At 38.3% G+C, this 19,495-nt stretch overlaps 1 protein-coding gene and 1 long non-coding RNA gene across 2 annotated transcripts; one reads left to right on the top strand and one right to left on the bottom strand.

Annotated features, from left to right (window-relative positions):
- Positions 1-9,909: 9,909 nt before the first annotated feature.
- LOC145554518 (uncharacterized) lies at positions 9,910-12,223 on the top strand. Its single transcript, XR_014090482.1, has 2 exons — positions 9,910-10,287; positions 11,948-12,223. It is a non-coding gene; the product is annotated as an uncharacterized LOC145554518 (long non-coding RNA).
- A 6-nt stretch (positions 12,224-12,229) lies between these two features.
- On the bottom strand, positions 12,230-17,882 carry foxa3 (forkhead box A3). Its single transcript, XM_008426578.3, has 2 exons — positions 17,403-17,882; positions 12,230-15,324 (listed from the first exon to the last, which is right to left on the bottom strand). The coding sequence occupies exons 1-2, from the start codon at positions 17,472-17,474 to the stop codon at positions 14,044-14,046; spliced, it is 1,353 nt and encodes a 450-aa protein (XP_008424800.1). The 5' UTR covers positions 17,475-17,882; the 3' UTR covers positions 12,230-14,043.
- Between the last annotated feature and the right edge of the window lie 1,613 nt (positions 17,883-19,495).

Genomic DNA, 19,495 nt, shown 5'->3' with positions numbered 1-19,495 from the left:
AACTTTTCATCACTTCTCTTCGTTCTGGCTTTGTCTTGTCATGTTAAATCAACTTAAACTTGTTTTTAAATCAGTTAATATACGTTTTATGAAATTCACATTTCTTAACAAAACACAGCAAGATTTCAAACGGAGATTCTCTGCTGCACACAAAGATCAGATCTGATTCGCTGTAAATATTTGCAGCAAACAGTCAGAGTGATGAGGCTATTTAAAGAAGTATTGAACCTAGTCGCTGTATTAATATTTGATGTTTCTTTTGGGATTATTTAGTTTTCACTTGTCTCTCCGAAGACGCCGTTACTTGGCTGTTCATGCTCGTCTCTGCATCATTTTATGTTGGCTTCAAATTTGGTTCAACATTTTAGTTGAGACCTGATGAAAAAAATATGTTATATTGTTTACGGTTTTTGGTTCATCTAACAGCAAATATCCACATTTCTTTGCATTTTTTGGGGTCTTAATTTTAAAATCATCTGCACAAAAATACATACGTTTAAGCAAAGATGGTGGACATTTTGTAACCATTAGATAAAAGGAAAAGTCATTTCTGCAGCCAACATATGTGGAATTGTTTAATAAATGTACATATGTGCATTAAATATAATTTCTTTAAGCCAATAAACATAAAACCCAAAGAATCATTGCTCCCTTGACAAACTAAGTTGGTCATTAAAAAAAGGTTTGCATTTGTGGAAACATCATTATGTTAATTTTATTATTATTATTATTATTATTATTATTATTATTATTATTATTATTATTATCTGACTGAAAGATGAAGTAATGCTTTTCATTTTTCTCAGAGGACATTTGATTTTTTTTATTATTCTTTTTTTAAATGTCCAAATGAACTTTCATAACTTTTTTGTTGTTTTGGTAAAGAAACGAGCCCACAGCATCACTCCGCCATGTTTGTTTGACCATAAAATTAATCACAGTCCTTCTACGGTAATTAAAATAAAAGAGTAAGTGGGGGAGCCAGAGTTTGATTTTATACTAATTTTCTTAAAGCTGCAGGATGTAGCATTTATTAAAATAATTTTTTTACACATTTGTTGAAACGATCGATCTCCTCCACCTTCTTAGTCACTATTGTCGTGAAGAAGCACCAAAAACAGCCAATCAGAGCCAGGAGGCGGGGCTTAGCGCTGTCAATTAATCTCATGTACTCCCTGCTAAGTGTGCTAATGACGAAGAAACTACTTACTGTACAAGAAAAATGTTTAGCAGCCGTCGTTAGCAGTCGTGCTAAATAGCATTAGCATTCATGACCAGCTATCAGAGAGCGCAGGTTGATTGACAGCGCTAAAACCCGCCTCCTGACTCTGATCGGTTGTTTCTGGTCTCATACCAAACTCTCTTGACATAGAGACAGCTTCAACAAGTACATAAAATATATATATTTTTTATAAAAGCTACACACTTTGCTTTAATGTAGAATTTTATTTTTGAATTTATTTGAAGTCTTTTAACACATCTTTAGCAGCAGAACTATTAAAATCCTGTCGATTTCACCCATTCGCAAGCATTTCTTTGACTTTACAAACTGAATGTATTTGTGTATCACACACACACACGCACACACACACACACACACGCACACACACACACACACACACACACACACAGACATACCAATGAGCACGTTGTGGACAACGTGGGGTCGGTATCTGTTCCTGACGGCATTCTGACATGCAGACTGAAGAATCAAACCTTTCACATTCCAGTCGGTGCCTCCTGACTCACAGCCGACCCCTGGAATAAAATAATCAATTTGTTGTTACGGCAACTGTACAATCATGCCAAAAGGACATAGCTTCTGTGAAGGTGTGTTGTTCCTCCAGTTGGCTACTTTAATATATTCTTCCAACAAACATTCAGACATGGATTTATGACACGCAGCCACCCACAAAGAGGTGTTTTCATTTGCACTTAATGGGATAATTGTTTATGAAGGTAAACCTTCATGAAAGCAAATCATTAAAGTAGTAGCAGAGTAGCAAAGGTTCTGTATTACCAAGATAAATGGTTCATAAATTCTCTGGTTTTCAATTGTTGCCTGACCATTTAAAAGTAATTTAAAGTGGACCTGGGTGGGTTTAAAGGTGTTTTCTTTTTTGCACATTAGAGTAAATTGAAAATAAATATTTCCTATTTACCCATAAGTTTCCAAAGGTCCTGCTTGAACATTAGCTAGGTTGGTGAGAGTAACTGCTGACATCGATGCAGGCAGAAAAATAGAGCAAATTTTATATAACAACTGTAAAGTCAAAGTGCCTGAAAGAAAAAGAGGGAAAGCAAGTACAAACAGTGACACGTATTGCTAACTATAAAGTTAGCTTTGTTAACCCTCAAGCCCAAATCGTAACTAACGCTAAGGGCTACCAACATGGTGCTTAGCAAAAGCTAATGCTAAAGTACTGTAAACATACCAAAAACACATAATCTTAAGTAATTTTTGTCCAGTTTCTAGTGCAAATTTCTTAGTACAATTCAAATAAGACAAACCAATAAAAAAGTAACTTTTCAGCAAAAAATAGGAGTTTATTTTTAATCAATAATTTCTTTATACTGAGGAAAAAGTTCTAGTTCCATTGATGGATTATTTCATTTATAGAAATTTCCCCCATGTTATAAGAAAAATAATGTGTCAGTTGAACTAGGTTGCTAGGTTACGAGCTGGGCTTAGCTGGGGTTGCTAGGTAACGGCGCACTGGAACATTCTATCAGTAGAACTAAAACTTGCTCATCCAATATTAAGGAATTATTGACTTAAAACAAGCTCCTATAGCTAGCCAAAAAGTTACTTTTAAACTATTTTTGTCTTAATGCAAGTGTACGAAGATGTTCCCACTAGAAACTAGACCAAAATTACTTGACAAGATTTTGGTTTTGCAGTGTACAACATTTTAGTTTTACAGTTAACAGCCATTATAAGTGTAAAAGGGTGTCCGACCACAAATTAGCAAGGTGTTTCTAATATGTGCAATACAGGGTTGTTGCAACTTATACTGCAAAAACACAAAATCTTACCAAGTAATTTTGGTCTAGTATCTTGTGCAAATGTCTTAGTTCACTTGAAATAAGACAAGCTACCTTAAAAGTAGCTCTTCAGCTAGTTATAGGAGCTTGTTTAAGCCTATAGACAGAGCCTGTGTGTCTCTGTCTATATGTCCAGATTATGTGTTGTAGGGCCTGAGATTTACAGCAGGCTGTCCCTTCAATTCAACTGGTGTTGTCCTAAAGTCTAGCCGGTAGCGCACACAGGCAGTCCGACCCAACACATGCCTCCCAGATGTTGGCCAGCATTCCTGAAGGCCTCATCACACTTCCGGGCCTTTTATGCCTCCTCACACCCTCCTGGTACCGTCACAGTCCACTTGTGGGTCGGCTAATTTACAGCAGCGATGGAGAAATGTGACCTCTGTGTTTTCTGATCTGAAATTGTGGCGGTTTTTATGAGAGCAGTTGCCCAGGGCAGCATCAGAAAGGGGATGAGGACAAATGGCTGCTCCATAGGAAATGAGTGGAGAAGGACTTTTCAAACTTAAAACAAAATGGCTTCCTTTTAGCCTTCCTGAATATAAAACATTGGAAAACTGAAAAAACTTCAGACATATTTGGTTTGAGGCAATAAAACATTTCTACGGTGGCAGTTTTTTATATGGGCAGTTGCCCTGGGCGGCATCAGAAAGGGGTGGAGGGCCTAAAAACTAGAAAATAAACTCTCTGTGCTAATACTTGTATTAGCATGTGTAGCTGCTGTTTAGACTACATTATCTGCTTTCTGCTGCAAATATTTTTACAGCAATTTTACAGGATTTGAACCAGACGAAGCTAAAATTGTCATTTGATGAGTTTTAGGAAAAACATGTTTACATAAAAGTTTTTTCTTATATCTTAAATGCAAAATGTAGATTTTTTTTGTATATATTTGGATTAATTACTGCTCCGAATAGATTGTTCTTTCTGCAAATGGTCTTTTTGAGTTAACGATGAATTGATTACTAAATCAATCAACAATTGCTTCCGTAATGACTTAATCATGATTAATCCAATTAATCGTTTCAAATGCAAAATGTTATTTTTGTATAATTTTGGCTAAACTAGTTCTCTGAGTGCATTGTTCTTTCAGCAAATTACATTTTTTGTATTAATCACTTACTAAATTAGTTGATAATTATTTTCAAATAAATTAATCATAATTAGTTGGATTAATCATTTAAAATACAAAATTTTGATATTTTTGTACAATTTTGACTTAATTGGTGCTGTAAGAATGTTATTTTAGAAAATCGCCTTCTTTGACTAATTAAATTACTAAATTGGTTGATATTTTATATGAATTAATCCCGATTAATCTAGTTAGTCATTTCAACTGCAAAATGTTGATATTTTTTTGTACAGTTTAGGTTTAATTGGTGCTCTGGATGTTATTTTAGAAAAATACATTACTACATAAGTTGATTTTTTTTTCTAAATGAATTAATCACGATTAATCCGATTACTCGTTTCAGCCGCAATGGACAAAACGTTTATCGAGTCCATATTCAACTGAACACCGTCAACCAGACATGTTATTTTCTTATTTATTACTCCATGTTTACCATTATAATTGTTGTGGAGCGGTTAGAGATTATCTCTCTGATAATTATGATAACTTACAGTAAACTGTGTGTAGCAAAAGGACTCTCTGGGAGCTTGTTTGGCCTGAGGCGAAGTACAGCGGTTGTTTGCTTTTGAATGATTGAGTGAGTTTACGATGGAAGATGCAGGAAGAGGAGCTATCTCCTGGATTATTTGATGAAACAAACAGCCGCGCACACCGGGGGTTTCCCCTTCGTTTCGGTTCCCTCTCCAAGCGATTCATAAATACAACCCGAGCCCATCAGCGGGATAGGAGGCGGCCATCACAGATCTTCAGGATATGACACCCTGCGTTTCCTGCCGCGCACGTCCAGTCATCCTGAAACAGGAGGAGACGCAGGTGTTGCATATTAATCTGCGACATGACAGTTAGATCCTTATCTCCGTTCATTCTTGGCAACAAGTTACATTTTCTTGGATGACACGAATTTTTATCTTCAGGAGAAATGAAGATCGTGTTGCATGAATTGACTTGACAAAACCAGCAGGTGTTTTGTCGCAACGGAAGCAGCGGCGGCGTTTCCGTTACAAATGTGGCAAAAAGTTTGCCACATTCAGCGAATTTTGAGAAAACACAATTTAGGCCATTGCTGTGTTTTCATTAAATACGAAACGTAATTAAAATCACACGTGATTTTGTTCACTAACAAGTCATTATTATCCTCCAACTACTTCCTGTCGTCTTCTTCGTGGCTTCCGCCAGTAGCTGCATTTCTATTTTGACCATTAATTGTGCAATTTGATATCAGGAAAATAAATGTATTTAATGAAAACACAGTAATTTTGAAAATGAAAACTTTTTTTTGTTAAAAAGATTATTTTTGAAATTTAAATTGCTCAATTATACGGTCATTAGCTGCTTTACCAATAACCATAAAATTGGAAATGGCAATTTGCTTAATGGAAACATGCCAATAAAAAAGCTAATTTATTTTTTGCTTAATGGATAAAAAATTGTGTCATAAAATTTTTTATAAAACGTTTGTGTTGGTAGAGTGAGATAGTTTTTTGGCCATATTGAAATTTTGCACTTTTTTCACCTCATCAGATGATCAACAACAGGATGTCACTACTGACAGAAACAACAAAAAAGACGACAACAGGAAGTAGTTGGAGCATGATGGAGCTGCATGTTTTTTAATGACATCGTGTGGATAAATGTAATCAAAAGTTATTTTAATTGTGTTTCTTATTCAATGGAAATGCCACAATTGCAAAATTGTGTTTTTTTTTTTCAACCTTAGCAAAATATTGACAAAGTTTTGAGCAAATTAGGAATGGAAATGCAGCTAATGTTACTCAGAATTAAACTTAACATAAACTTGAACCACGTTGCCTAACATCAAGGAGGAATTAGTCTCCTTTATTTCTTTTTATTTTTTGTTGAGCAAAATGGTGCATTTTGGATCGATACCCTCCACTAACGCGCGCGCACACACACACACACACACACACACACACACACACACACGCACGCACACATGTTTGTGTGGCTATCTTTGTGGGGACTTTCCATTACCTTCTATTCATTTCTACAGCCTAAACTTTACCTTTACCCTTTTCCTAACCCTAACCATCACATGCCTAACCCTAACCAAAACTCAATTCATACCTTAGCCCTAAATCTGACCCCTGGTCCTAAAACAGGGTTTCCCCTTGTGGGGACCAGGCTGCGGTCCCCACAAGGAGCAAATGGTCCCCAGAACGTAGTATGTGTCAGGAAAATCGTCCCCACAAGTTATTACAAACCAACACATGCACACACACACGCGCACACACACACACACATAAACCCAGCAGCAGCAGGTTAAATGCAATCAGCCTCCTGTACTGCGTGTGTCTCCCAGGCCAGCAGTTTATCTCGGGCCTCTTTGCAACACCCACGGCTGCCGGAGCAAAGTCCAGCCGCTTATCGGCACCTCCGTCAGTCTGACTGAACGAATCCTCTCTGAGCTGCTCTGAGTCCAAACCAACCTCCAGACCCGTTTCTGCTCATAACAAGAACAATTTGCTTCATTTTATCCCATCAGCAGCTCTGCTAGCATTAGCATGTTTAGGATAAACTGTGTTTTAATTATGTGAGAAGTCACACAGAGAAAGAGCCAGAGTTCTTACCAAGTATTTCTGGTCGAGTTTCTAGTGCAAATATTTTAGCTCACTTAAATAAGACAAAACAGACTAATAAGTAACTTTTCAACAAAATACAGCAGCTTGTTTTAAGTCAATAATTCCAGATGATTTCACTTATAACATTTGGAAAGTGTCCTGTTATAAATGAAATAATCTGCAGGTGGAACTAGAACGTTTTCATCAATATTAAGGAATTATTGACTTAAAAGAAGTTCCCATATCTTGCAAAAAAGTTTCTTCCAAGTTAGTTTTGACTCATTAACAGTGTACTAAGATAGTTGCATTAGAAACCACATTAAAATACTTGGCAATATTTAGTGTTTTTACAGTGTAGTAGAGTAATTTGTGGTAAAACCTAAATGTTGCTGATCATAGTTGCGCTTGCTGATTTTGAGGCAGTTTTTCAGCATCTAAATGTTCAAACTGGTAGAAACTGCAACTAAATGTGTTTCTGCAGAGCATCGACTCAGGTTGTTTAAATAGAAATTCTGCTTTTAATGTTAAAACCATGAAAAGGTGCATCTGAACTGACACTAATGTAACATTCATGACTTTTGTGCCAAAAGTGGTGCATATTTGCTGATTCACAAGGAACACTTAGCGACCCGTAGCTCGTCCGTGTGATGTGTTTGTAAGATCAGGCTCAGATTACCAGCCTGAGTCGATGACTGACTTTCCTATCGCTTTCTCATTGCAACTATTTATTTTTCACAAGAAACAGAGAGTTTGTCCTGAGGGCTAAACTGAAAGCCTCTCCTTCTCTCCCTCCCTTCGCTCTCTCTTTCCTCAGGCAATGACAAGTATAAACAGTTTGTCCCGCTAACAGGATCCAGGATGCACCGCCTCATTTGCATTGCACTCCTTAAAACACGCCACCCTTTCTCTCTTTTTGTTCCTTAGTTTTCCTCCTTTATTCATGTTTTTTGGTGAAATTAATTCAACAAAGCAGGAACTGGAACACCTGCAGAATGAAACTGTTCTTCGTTTTGCAGTGAAGTCCAGTGTTTTGCAGCTTGGAGGTTTTTCTTCAGGTTTGCATGCTTTACTTCTGGTATCTGTCACCCACAGAAAAGCCTGCAAGCAGCATCAACGTGTCTTCAACAGAGCATACAGACTCACTTAATACGCTTCAAATCCTCCTTGATGATGACACACTAATTAGACAAACATCGTTTTAATCCTCACAAACTGTAATTTGTTTCCAATCATATTTGTTTGCATGAAAATAACAATAAATTTGTCCAGGAACATCCAACCAAGTGATATAAATCTTACTACTTTTTGTCTATTATAGGGCAAATATCTTAGTACTCCTGAAATAAGACAAAACTAACTTAAAAGTAACTTTTTAGTGAGATTGAGAAGCTTCTTTTAAGTTAATAATTCCTTAGTATTTATGAAAAATAGTGTTTCAGCTGACTGATTATTTAACTTATGACAAGACATTTTCCCATGTTATAAAAGAAATAGTCTGCCAGTGGAACTAAAACTTTTTCATCAATATTAAGGAATTATTGACTTAAAACAAACTCTTATATCTTGCAGAAAAGTTACTTGTAAGTTTTGTCTTATTTCAAGTGTACTAAGAAATTTGCGCAAGAAACTAGACATGAAAATCCAAAACACACACAAAAAAAGAAAAAGAAAAATGCTGCAACTCCAGAAAAAATGGTGAAAAGGAAAAATGTTGCAAATAGTAAAATCAACATCAAGTTGTAAACTGGCTTCATAAAACAGAGTCCTCCAGGCCACTAGGGGGAGTCGATCACCAAATCACATGAAGCAATACAGGATGTCATTTAAAAGAAAGTTGGAGGAAGTAGGAAAACTTCATGTCTTTTTCAAACAGTATTTCAGAGCAGCAGTATATTTACGTTGGTAACATTACCAAACACAGACTCCCCCTTTTATTTGGGGAGGTGTGAATTCGCATTCAGACAAAAAAATTATCTCTGGTCCGCCTACGAACCTCGGTCTGGGTTCGGTTGAAGTGAACTCTGGTGCATATTGAATTCATATGTGAACGCCAAGCGGACCGGAGACAGCTGCAAAAGCAAAAACTGGTCTACAGCACAGAGCATTCTGGGTAAATACAACCAAAACAAATGCCTTAGCCTAGCGTTGGCGGGAGAAATGACTCGTATTCTTTAGCTAAAGACAAAAGAGAAATCCCACGACTGCTAGAATTTCACAGCACTTGATTTTTGTTTACATTGAAGAAGGAAGTTGAGGTTGATGTTTTCAGGAGTTTTTATGTAATTTCCTTCAGTGGTTCGTGGTGCAGCGCCCCCACAGGTGAGGAGGGGAACAGGTTTTTCAAAGTGTTTGGTTCATTTGACTCTGTGCAGTATGAAAGAGAACCCCAGCAGCTGAAAATGTAACAAATGCTTCAGTTTTGGTCACCAATCGAACCGAGTCTATCGGACTATCAGGTGTGAAAAAGCCTAAGAAACCTTTTATTTTCCAAGTTTAAGGTTTTTCTACTGTGAGTTGGACATTTTAATTTCTCAATATGAAAGCAAAGCAGCCTCCAAAGTCATTCCGTTAGCCATTTAATTTTGTAGCAACAAAGCAAAAAATAGTCATAGATCTGAAAAATATTTATTAATTTAGCAAAATATTTGAGAGAAATGACAAATATTATCAGAGGAGACAAGGTTGAGGACAGTGTAAGGTTTCCTATCCTTAATATTTATGAAAATCTAAGGTATGAGTTACAGTTTTATCTGGTTCCACTGGCAGATTATTTCACTTATCGAGACATTTTCCCAATTATGTTATTATTAGAGAAATAATCATCAATATTAAGTTGTAATTGACTTAAAACAAGTTCTTATATCTTGCTGAGAAGTCACTTGTAAGTTAATTTTGTCTTCATTCAAATGTGCTAACATATTTCTAGAATAGACTAAACAAAATACTTGATAAGATTCTGTGTTTTTGCACTGTGTTGTATTTTACCAGGTAATTTTGTCTTAGCTTTTGGATGCAATTCCATTTGATTTAGTGGAAAAAGAATAAAGAAAACTAAATACAAAAGCTTTTTTTGTAAAAACAAAATGAACATAAAAAGTGAATCCTTTTCCTTTGACTCTCCAATAGTAGACTTGTTTGTGTTTCAAAAAATCCAAACAAATGTGACAAAACGGGTGAAAAAATAACGTAGATTTCTAATAGAGTGGATTTATTTTATGATGTAAACAGTCAGTAATAGAAAAGTGCGATAAACACGGATTTCCCCACAAACTAGAAGCTAAATCATATCTTTATTGTGGCCAACCAGACGTTTATCGGCGGCTCGTATCTGTTTTGCCAGATTCTCACGTTCAGTAAGTGGGTCAACCGTGGGTTACAGATTACAGGAGAGGCGGTTGAAACTGCTGCCGTTTCAAACCCCACACCGAGTTATTCCGTGTAAATAGTTTAATCTCTTTCCCCCCCGAGGACGGAGTCGGTCAGGTCGGTCACACCTGGGCCGACCTCCGGTGTGTGTGAGGAACATAACAGGTAAGACGCTGGTTTATCTTATCGAGCTAGCCGCGCTAAAGCTAGCTGTGTAAGCTAGCTGTGTGGAAGCTAGGTGACGAACTGCGTCACCATAGTAACTGAAAAGTCACCATTTCCTGAGGTATAAGTTAAATTTTTACCAAAATATTGTTCTGTTTCGCTTCCAGGGAGACTTTACAGTAACTTTTAAATTGGATTTGATTGGTATTTACTGAGGTTTAAGATGTTTTAATGCTACTTGGTTGTTAGTTTGAAAAGTAAGTGAAGGAAAACTCTGGAAAATTTCGGGTTTATGTGTCTTCCAGAGATGATTTACCTAGTTTAAATATTTTTATGGATGAATATTGAAGAAAATATTGAGTATAAAAAGATTTTTTTGTCCGTCCATCCATTTTCTCTGTTTTCATTCATCCATACAAAAATATTTGCTTCCGTCCATCTCTGCCTCAGTAGAAATATATTATTTAATTTCATAGTGAAATTGGGGATTTATTGTTTAAAATGCAAATATACATCCAGATATTTCTGAGAAACATTCATTTTTGACACGAAAACCTGTAGGGACCTCATCATAAATAATTTTAGACTGTGATTTAAAGTAAAGAAGAGGGGAGGACAGAAAGAAGAGCTAAACTTTTCTCATTTTCAGTCTTTAAACTCTGTTATGAAGACAAAACTAACTTACAAGTAACTTTTCAGCAAGAAATAGGAACTTGATTTTAGTCAACTATTCCTTAATATTGATGAAAATACTATTTCCTATGACTGATTATTTCATGGGAAAATAAATTAATCTGCCAGTGAAACTAAAACTTTTTAATCAACATTTATAGATTATTTACTTTAAAAAAAGCTCATGTTTCTTAATGGAAAGAAACACTTGTAATGGAAATACTTGTAAATTAGTTTTGCCTAACTCCAAGTGTACTAATATATTTGCACTAGAAACTAGACTAAAAATACTTGGTAAGATTTTGTGTTTTTCAGTCCTCGGACTCTGTCGTCTCCTGTTTCTTTTTAACGACATATAAAAATCCCAATAGGTGTTGCTGTTTCACAGTTCCAACCTTACAGGATTTAATCTGGTTTTAATAAGAAAGAAAGTCATTTTAAAATCTTGTTAAAATGAAAATGAGGTATGGCAGTTAAGTGCTTCCGTAGAAACTTTGATTCCTTCTTGTTTCCTTGAAATGTTGCATTCCGGGTAGAAGCGTTTGTATGCCACCCTTTTTTTTTATTTGTTTAAAGTTTTGGGAAAACTGTGAATTTTAGTCAATTATCTACACTGAAAAAAACAGAATGGAACTCCAATTTAATTTGTTGTTAGTAATCAAATTAAGTTTGTCAAACTTAATTAATTTACGTATCAATGTAAATAAATTACACCAACAACTTAATAAATGTAATATTTGGGTAAAATTAATTTGATTACAAGTAAAATTTGTTTCCTTTTTTAGTGCACTGGTTTAACATAAATAAAAGCTTATAGTTGTTTTTTTAATTTTAATTTTCAAATTACTACTGCTAAGTTTGATATTTTTAAGAGATTAACTTAAAAACCAGTTTCAAAGTGCAAAACTGCAACATTTAAACATTTTTTATCAGATTTCTGTCATGTTTTAACATCTTCTGCTGCATTTTTTCCTCTCTGTTTTTGCAGTTTCTTCTGTTAGTTTTCCTTTCGTTGGGTCAACAGGAAAAGTCGTCAGTTTTCGGGAAACTTCGGTCCGACTCGGAAGCGAAGAGCTTTGAGTCTCTCAGCGGGATCTGAGCGTGTTTAGTCTGACATGTCGCACTCCACAGTCATTTGGTTTCAACAAGCTGCTGCTAAACGCAGCCAGACTGATTGACTGGATGGAAAAAAAAAAAAAAAAGAAGAAATCCTGCACATAAAACGTTTTCATTTTAAAAAAAGAAATAAAAAAAATGCACAATTTCTTCCCCACATTTTTGCCTTTTTTAATAAGAAAAATGAATCATTTTAATCACATGTAAAACCACCAACAACAGCAACAAAAACAGACCAAAGAAACAAAAATATATATTATATCAGCACACTTTCAGAGTTCGTAAAGCAACATAGCTTAAATAAAAGACATTTCTGTTTGAAACTTAAACATCATGTGACCTGAAACTCCTGCAAAAAAACAAACAAACAAACAAAAAACAAAAAGAAAAATCCTTCAGCAGATCGATCTCCTATCAGATCAGCAGGCGTTTGAAGAAAAGGCACTTTTTGGACGTCGGAGGGTCACTTGACACCCCCAGCCCCCGTTCCGACACAAGGAGGGCGATGATGTAACACACACACACTCACACACACATGCACACACACCAACACACACGCTATCAGCTCACCTGGCCTGTGGGAGCTCCAGAGTGCAAAGTACTGTATGTAAATCCTCCTCTTAGTGCATCTCTCCCTCCGTTTTTCGGTAACTGACTGTTCGCCGCCATGTTTTCGGAACAACATGAACATCTTGGGCCATGAAAACAACTTTTTGTACATTTTTAAAAAAGTCTTTTTCTTACCACAGTTGCTTTGTTTTATTCTATCAGGACTTTAAGGTTTGCAAAAAGAAATTGCTGTAACGCTGAAATTACCGAAGCAGTAACCTGAAAATTGAGCTTTGGGTTGTAACCGGCGCGACTTCACTGAAAAAAAAAAGAGAACGGAGCTCCAGCTCAAAAAAAACTGAGTTAATTTGTTTCACGTCGAAATAAGCTTACTTTATTTACATTTGACAACTTAATAAACTTAATATATTTACTTGAATAAACTTAATTTGATTGCTTGTAGCAAATTAACTCATTTTTTTAAAAAGTTGGATTACCCGTTTTCTTTTTCCAGTGCAAGATATATTAAAATTTATTCCCTTCATAAATAGACACAAATCTCATCCTCAACCCCCTGCGTGTTCCCTTTATTGACACTGTATACAGGTTTAATTTTCGCCCTGCAGAGACAGAATCTGACGCAAAAACACAAAATCTCACCAAGTATTTTTGCTCCAAGTCATAGCGCAAATATCTTATTACATTTGAAACAAGACAAAACTAATGAGCAACTTTTCGGCAAAATATAGGCTAGGCGCTTCTTTTAATTCAGTAATTCCTTAATATTATGAAAAAGAATATTCCACCGCACCGTTGCCTAGCAACCCCAGCTAAGCCCAACTCGTAACCTAGCAACACAGCTCTAGTTCCACTGGCAGATTATTTCGCTTTTAAAGAGACATGTTTCCCATGTAATAAGTGAAACAATCTGGAACTGGAACTGGGTTGCTAGGTAACGGGCTGGGTTTGGCTGGGGTTGCTAGGTAACGATGCAGTGGAACTAGAACTTTTTCAACAAAAATTGTTGACTGAATCAAGCTCCTTTTTCTTGATTAAAATTTACTTGTAAGTTAGTTTTGTCTTATTTCAAGTGTTCTGACATATTTGCACTATAAACTAGAACAAAAATGCTAAGTAGTAAGTGGTAAGATTTTGTGTTTTTGCAGTGTAGGGGTGCCACTCTAGAGCGGGCGCCACAAATGGTGTTGGAATAACTCTGCCTGTAATGAAAGTAGTTAGCTGCATCTTCTTCATCGCTTCTTGTGTAACTACACACAGTCTCCTTCTTTGAGAAAAGCAAACAGTTTGTTTCCGGTTCCTCGAAGAGCTTTGGTGTCCATTTTAGAAAGAGAGGCCTCCATCTTGGTTCACCGTTTGCAGAAAGGTCTGTGTGTGAATGTGTGTGTGTGTTTGTCCTTATTAGGAGGCGTTGAGCACCGAGCGGCTGCAGAGCGTTTGGTAGTATGCTCCGGAGTCCATGGCGGCCGGGCTGGAGCTGTCGTAGATCTGCTTGACTCCCACCGGCGAGCTGCTGGCGTAGCTGTTGTAGGCCATGAACTGGTCCTGGTAGGACTTGAGGTCCATCTTCTGCTCATTGGACATGAGGTTGGTGATGGAGAACGGGTGGTTGAAGTTGTAGTGGGGGTCCAGCGACTTGAGCGGGTCGCTTTGTAGGTCCATGTGCGGCGGCATGGCGCTGGGCAGCAGGTGGGAGCCGCCGGCCAAAGTTTGGGAGTGGAGGAGAGAGCTGGAGGTGGGGGAGGATCCGGAGAGGGACATGGAGGAGGAGGCGGAGGAGGCCGGCGGGCTGTGGAGGTGAGAGGAGGACAGCGGGGGGCAGTCCAGGGAGACCAGAGTGTTCCTCTGGTGCGGCTGGTCGTCGGAGGAGCTGGGGTGGGAGTTGTCCGAGTGGGCAGACTCCGCCCCCTCCGAGCCGCCGGTCGGACTCCGATCCTCCCCCAGGCGGTCTCCCTTCCCCGACGCCCCCTCCTGGTTCTTGGCTCCCTTCTTGGCTGCCTTGTCCTCGATCTTGAAGCGCTTCTGGCGCCGGAGATAGCAGCCGTTCTCGAACATGTTGCCGGACTGAGGGTGCAGAGTCCAGTAGGAGCCTTTGCCCGGCTTGTCCGGCGAGCGCGCCACCTTCACGAAGCAGTCGTTGAAGGACAGCGAGTGGCGGATGGAGTTCTGCCAGCGCTGCTGGTTCTCGCGATAGTAGGGGAACAAGTCCATGATCCACTGGTAGATCTCGTTCAGGGTGAGCATCTTGCTGCTGCTTTGCTGGATCGCCATGGTGATGAGGGAGATGTAGGAGTATGGCGGCTTGGCGTGGGTCAGAGAGCGCCGGTACGGCTTCGGCGGGATCTCCTTGGGTCCAGCCCGGCTTAGGGAGCCGGCGGGGGAATACCCCAGCTGGCTCATGGACTGGCTCATGTTTTGGTAGTGGGACAGGGAGCCCAGGGAGGCCGGGGCGGTGGAGCCCAGGGGGGTGAGGCTGCTGGAGGACAGGGAGGACGCCACCGGGGACAGAGACATGTGGCTGGGCCCGGTTCCCATGGAGGCCAGGGAGGAGCTGCTGAGGCTGGAGCTGGGGTACGCCATGTTCATGCCCGCCGGGGAGGCCGTGGCCGGGTTCAGGTTGATGTAGCTCATGGAGCTCATGGAGCCCAGCCCGGGGTTCATGGTGCTGGGAGAGGAATACATCTGAATATGGGAGGGGGAGACGTCTGGTTAGTGTCAAAAATCTGGTTTTCACCAACAAATCTGGACTGTTTGGGTTGCTAACTAGAATAATGGCCAACATAATCAAAGATGGCAATCGACAATATGTAACATTTGTCACTCGTTTCTCAATTAGTGACTGTTTATTGTTGCATTTTTATGATGTAAAGCCTTTGAACTGCCTCACTGCTGGTTTTATTTATAAAAATTACCTAAAATTATCAAGATTTTCACATTTATTAGAAGCAAATGTGAAAATTTTGCTTCCATAAAACGTTCAGACTTCCTGAAAACTGCAAAACAGCCGAAACCAAACGAACTGGAATATTGACCAAAATAATCAATGATGGCAATCGACAAATGTGACAATGTTGCTTCTGGGAAACTTCCAGACATATTCGTATGTTGATGATGGCAATTGACAAAACTGGTGATTGTTGCTTTTATGACTTGTCATTTTTGTGTTTCTATGATGTAAATTTAATTTGAACTGCTGGTTTTATTTACAAAATTACCTAAAATTTTCAAGATTTTCACATTTGTCAAAAGCAAATGTGAAAAGTTTGTTTCAAATGTCCAGAAAACTGCAAAGCAGCTGAAACACTGACTTCCTTTAAAACCCACCTGCTTAGAGTTATTTTTAACCCGTAATAACTGGAATATGTAACGTTTGTTACTGATTTCTAAACTGGTGACTGATTCTTGTTTTTACGACTTTTTGTTTTAGTGCTTTTTATGACTTGATGCACTCCCTTGAACTGCCTTCTTGTTGGTTATATCTATAAAATTATACAGATTTTCACATTTTTCAGAAGCAAATCTGAAAATTTTGCTTCTGTTGAAACTTTAAAACTTCCAGAAAACTATAAAACAACCGAAACACTGACTTTCTTATAAACCCATCCGGTTTAGAGTTGATTTAAAAAAAATAACAACTGGAATATTGAGCAACATATTCGATGTGCATCGATGATGGCAGTCGATAATATGTATTATTTCTAACTATATATTGTTTTTATAACTGTTTATTCACTTTGTCATGCCTTTTTGCTGAAATTGTACAAATAAACTTGATTTATTGATTGATTAAATTTGATTTTATGTACAAATTAATCTTAAACTATCAGGATTTTCACATTAATGTGAAGCAGACTGGATAGAAGCAGCGATTTGAAACTGAAAAGTCTCTCTTATCAATGCACAATGAGTCTCTCAGTGCTTGGGTTTCACACCGCCGTGTTAACCTGAAAATGCGTAAAAAGACGCGTCACGGTGCCTCTCCGCTCAGACGGTCTCCTCCTCTGTCGCCATGGGAAAACAAATCAAATAAAGAAAAAACTAAAAACACCTCAAAATATAACTAAAACACCTATAAACGTAACTTAAACAGGTGATTCTGGTGGCTTTATTGGAAGTTGTCGGTGTTTTTGGAGACGTAAATCTGCCGCCGGGAAGGAAGGCTATCGCAGCCCCGCTTACTGATTATTGGTTAAATATTAGCAGGTTCTTTCTTTCTTGGTAATTTCATCATAGGGCTGAGGTGAGAGCCGAAGCTGCTGATGGAATTAGCAATAATTAAATTAGCGAGGAAGAGGGGAAAGATGCGTCATTAACACCTGACGGTCGCGACCTTTCAGCCGCATCGGAAACACAAAACAAGGGGAGCTAGTGAAGCGCAAATTTATGCTGCAAATTAAACATTTCACCTTAATTTAGAATAAAAAACATCTCTGTAAATATCACGTTTTTTAAAAGTAGGAGATATTAAAATAAACGTTACCGTTTAAGACATTTATCTGGACTTTAATCTGAAATAATTTACTTACTTAAAGCATTATTTAGAACACATTCAAATTAGGTTTTTTTTTTACACTTCAGTATTTGTTTTACTTAAATCGAAAAACTTTAGTCGAACTCCTGTTGCGCAAACCAAATGTGTCCGTCTTCCCCCAAAAAGGCTCCGAGCTGCACCGCGTTTTAGAAAAACGAAAAAGTAACAATAAAGTAAAAATAATTTCTGAGTAACGTGATGAAAATGTAAGAGTGAACTCAGGTTTTACCTCGCTGGCCTCGCTGTAAAAGGTATTCCACTCTGGTAAATCGTGCGCTTCCATCTTCACAGAGCTCAACATCCCCAACACAAGTCTTCAGAAAGCAGAAAAATATCTAAAACTGTAGTTTATGTTTGGTTTTTTTTAGGGAGAAATATATATATATTTGTATTAAAAAAAGAAAATTACAATCCTCAGCAAATGGAAAATCCTGGCAGAAAGTTTCCTCGGTGCGCTAGCGGCGTTTCTCTGAGGAATTCAGTGATTTTTTCTGATTTTTCTCACTCATCCATTGTTTCAGAATCGTGTTAATTAATTACAGAGGGACGCTGGGTTCTTCTTCTGGCCCGTTTGTCTTCGCTTCCCGCCGGGGAGCCGGTTGGGACGCAGCTCTGGATGGGACGGAGGCGCAGCGCGCAAACACAGTGAGGAACTGCGCGTCTCCTCCTGCGCTTATAAAAGGCGCCTGCAGGTTCCGCCCTGATCCCAACGCCGCGTCGGGATCCAGGAAGGGCCGCGCGGAAAGGCCGATGTGGCCCCCTGGCGTGCTGTTTATTGGCCCGGCGGCTGCAGCGGCCGCCCGGCGGGGAGAGATGTCAGCAGGGGAAGAAACCTGAAAACTCAGAGTTAACTTTCTGATAAATAAAGTGAAACGTTGCCTGTTTGCAGAGTTGGGTTCAAACTAGTTACATTTACTTGAGTAACTTGTTTGAAAAAAAAGAAGAAGAACATTTTAGGAGTATTTTTACTACGCTGTACTTTACGTAATATTACTATGAAGTATTTCTACTCTTACTTGAGTAAGTTTCTGGATTTTCTTCCCACTGAATGAAAAACTAACATGTTTTAACCAGAAATTCACCAGACTCAGAGACACACCTGCAGTTAAAGTTTATTTTTATTGAAAGAAACTGATTTGAAAAATGTTATTTTGCCTGATTTTATTATTTTTTAATTATATGAAATATTGTCGTTTTTGTCTTTAAAACAATGAAGCTTTATATTTTGCCCTGCTGATGATGTAATTTTTAAATATTAAATTATTCATCATTTGATCAGTTACTTGAGTAGATGCTTTACCAAATACTGTCTTACTCTAACTTGAGTAATTTCTTGGACGGCTACTTTGAATTTAATAAAACTATGTTGGAGTTGTGTTACTCTTATGTTTTCTACCTCATATCTTCTGTTGTTTGGATGCAGGTCATGAAGTGGATCTGCAGACTCAAGAAAGCGATTAAAAACCAAAAATACCTCAATACTTTCACCTGTAACTCATGTTTTCTCTGTTCTCCGTGGTTGCATGAGACCTGATCACAACAATGTTCCCACAAAACCCCCACAATCTTTCTGTCATCAACAGGCATAAACCGCTGGTTATGCAGATTTTCCCCTAATCCCGCTGGCCTCCCGCATGCGCATCAGCTCCGTCTCCATTCAGTGCCCATTAAGGCCGAAGCATTGACATTCACGGCCTCCGTCTGCTCCCAGGCCGGATGTGTATTCCGCGTTACGCCGGGGTTTCCTTCATGTCCGCCTCCCTGCTGCAGCTGGTCGCGAGTGCGGAACAAAACACAACAAAAAAGGAAGAGGAGGAGAAGAAGAAGAAGTCTACGTCCATTACGCGCATCAGCTGAGAAACTTGGAGCGTTATTATTGTTTTTACGCACAAACCAACAGCGAGTAAATAATCTTTTGTTGTTGCATCAGTTGTCGACATTTTAACTGTATGGGTCAAATATTTACCAGATAGTGAAATCTGTTTATCTTTGGAATATTTGACTATCTGGACGGAGGATCTCAAACATGTTTCCGGGGATATTTCAGCGCAAACATGTGAAACGCTTGAAAACCGCAAAGAAGTGGCAGCCGCAGAAATGAAGGACTTCCACGCCTATTTAATTGGATTCTGATCACGTCACTCATTCGCCATTTTGTACTTTTTGCTATCAGGTATTTTCGTACCGACGTTTGTCAGGAACGAAACGGATTTATCTGAAAATCTGTTGATTTAAACATTTTTAAAATGTGACTCTTACTATTTCAATTAGCAAAAAAAATCGTTTTGCTTTTATAACCGTTTCGAACTGGGATTAGAGCCA

The sequence above is a fragment of the Poecilia reticulata genome, chromosome 13 (genome assembly GCF_904066995.2).
Source record: "Poecilia reticulata chromosome 13, P_reticulata-male-v2, whole genome shotgun sequence".
Classification (NCBI taxonomy): domain Eukaryota; kingdom Metazoa; phylum Chordata; class Actinopteri; order Cyprinodontiformes; family Poeciliidae; genus Poecilia; species Poecilia reticulata.
The sequence above is the reverse complement of the archived record's forward strand: the minus strand, read 5'-3'. Positions and strand labels throughout refer to the sequence as shown.

Excerpts from the sequence above, each read along its gene's own strand:
- foxa3 (XM_008426578.3), bottom strand. The coding sequence starts at position 17,474 with ATGTTGAGCTCTGTGAAGATGGAAGCGCACGATTTACCAGAGTGGAAT. Across the intron at positions 15,325-17,402 it reads TTTACAGCGAGGCCAGCGAG|ATGTATTCCTCTCCCAGCAC; the intron begins GTAAAACCTGAG and ends TCCCATATTCAG.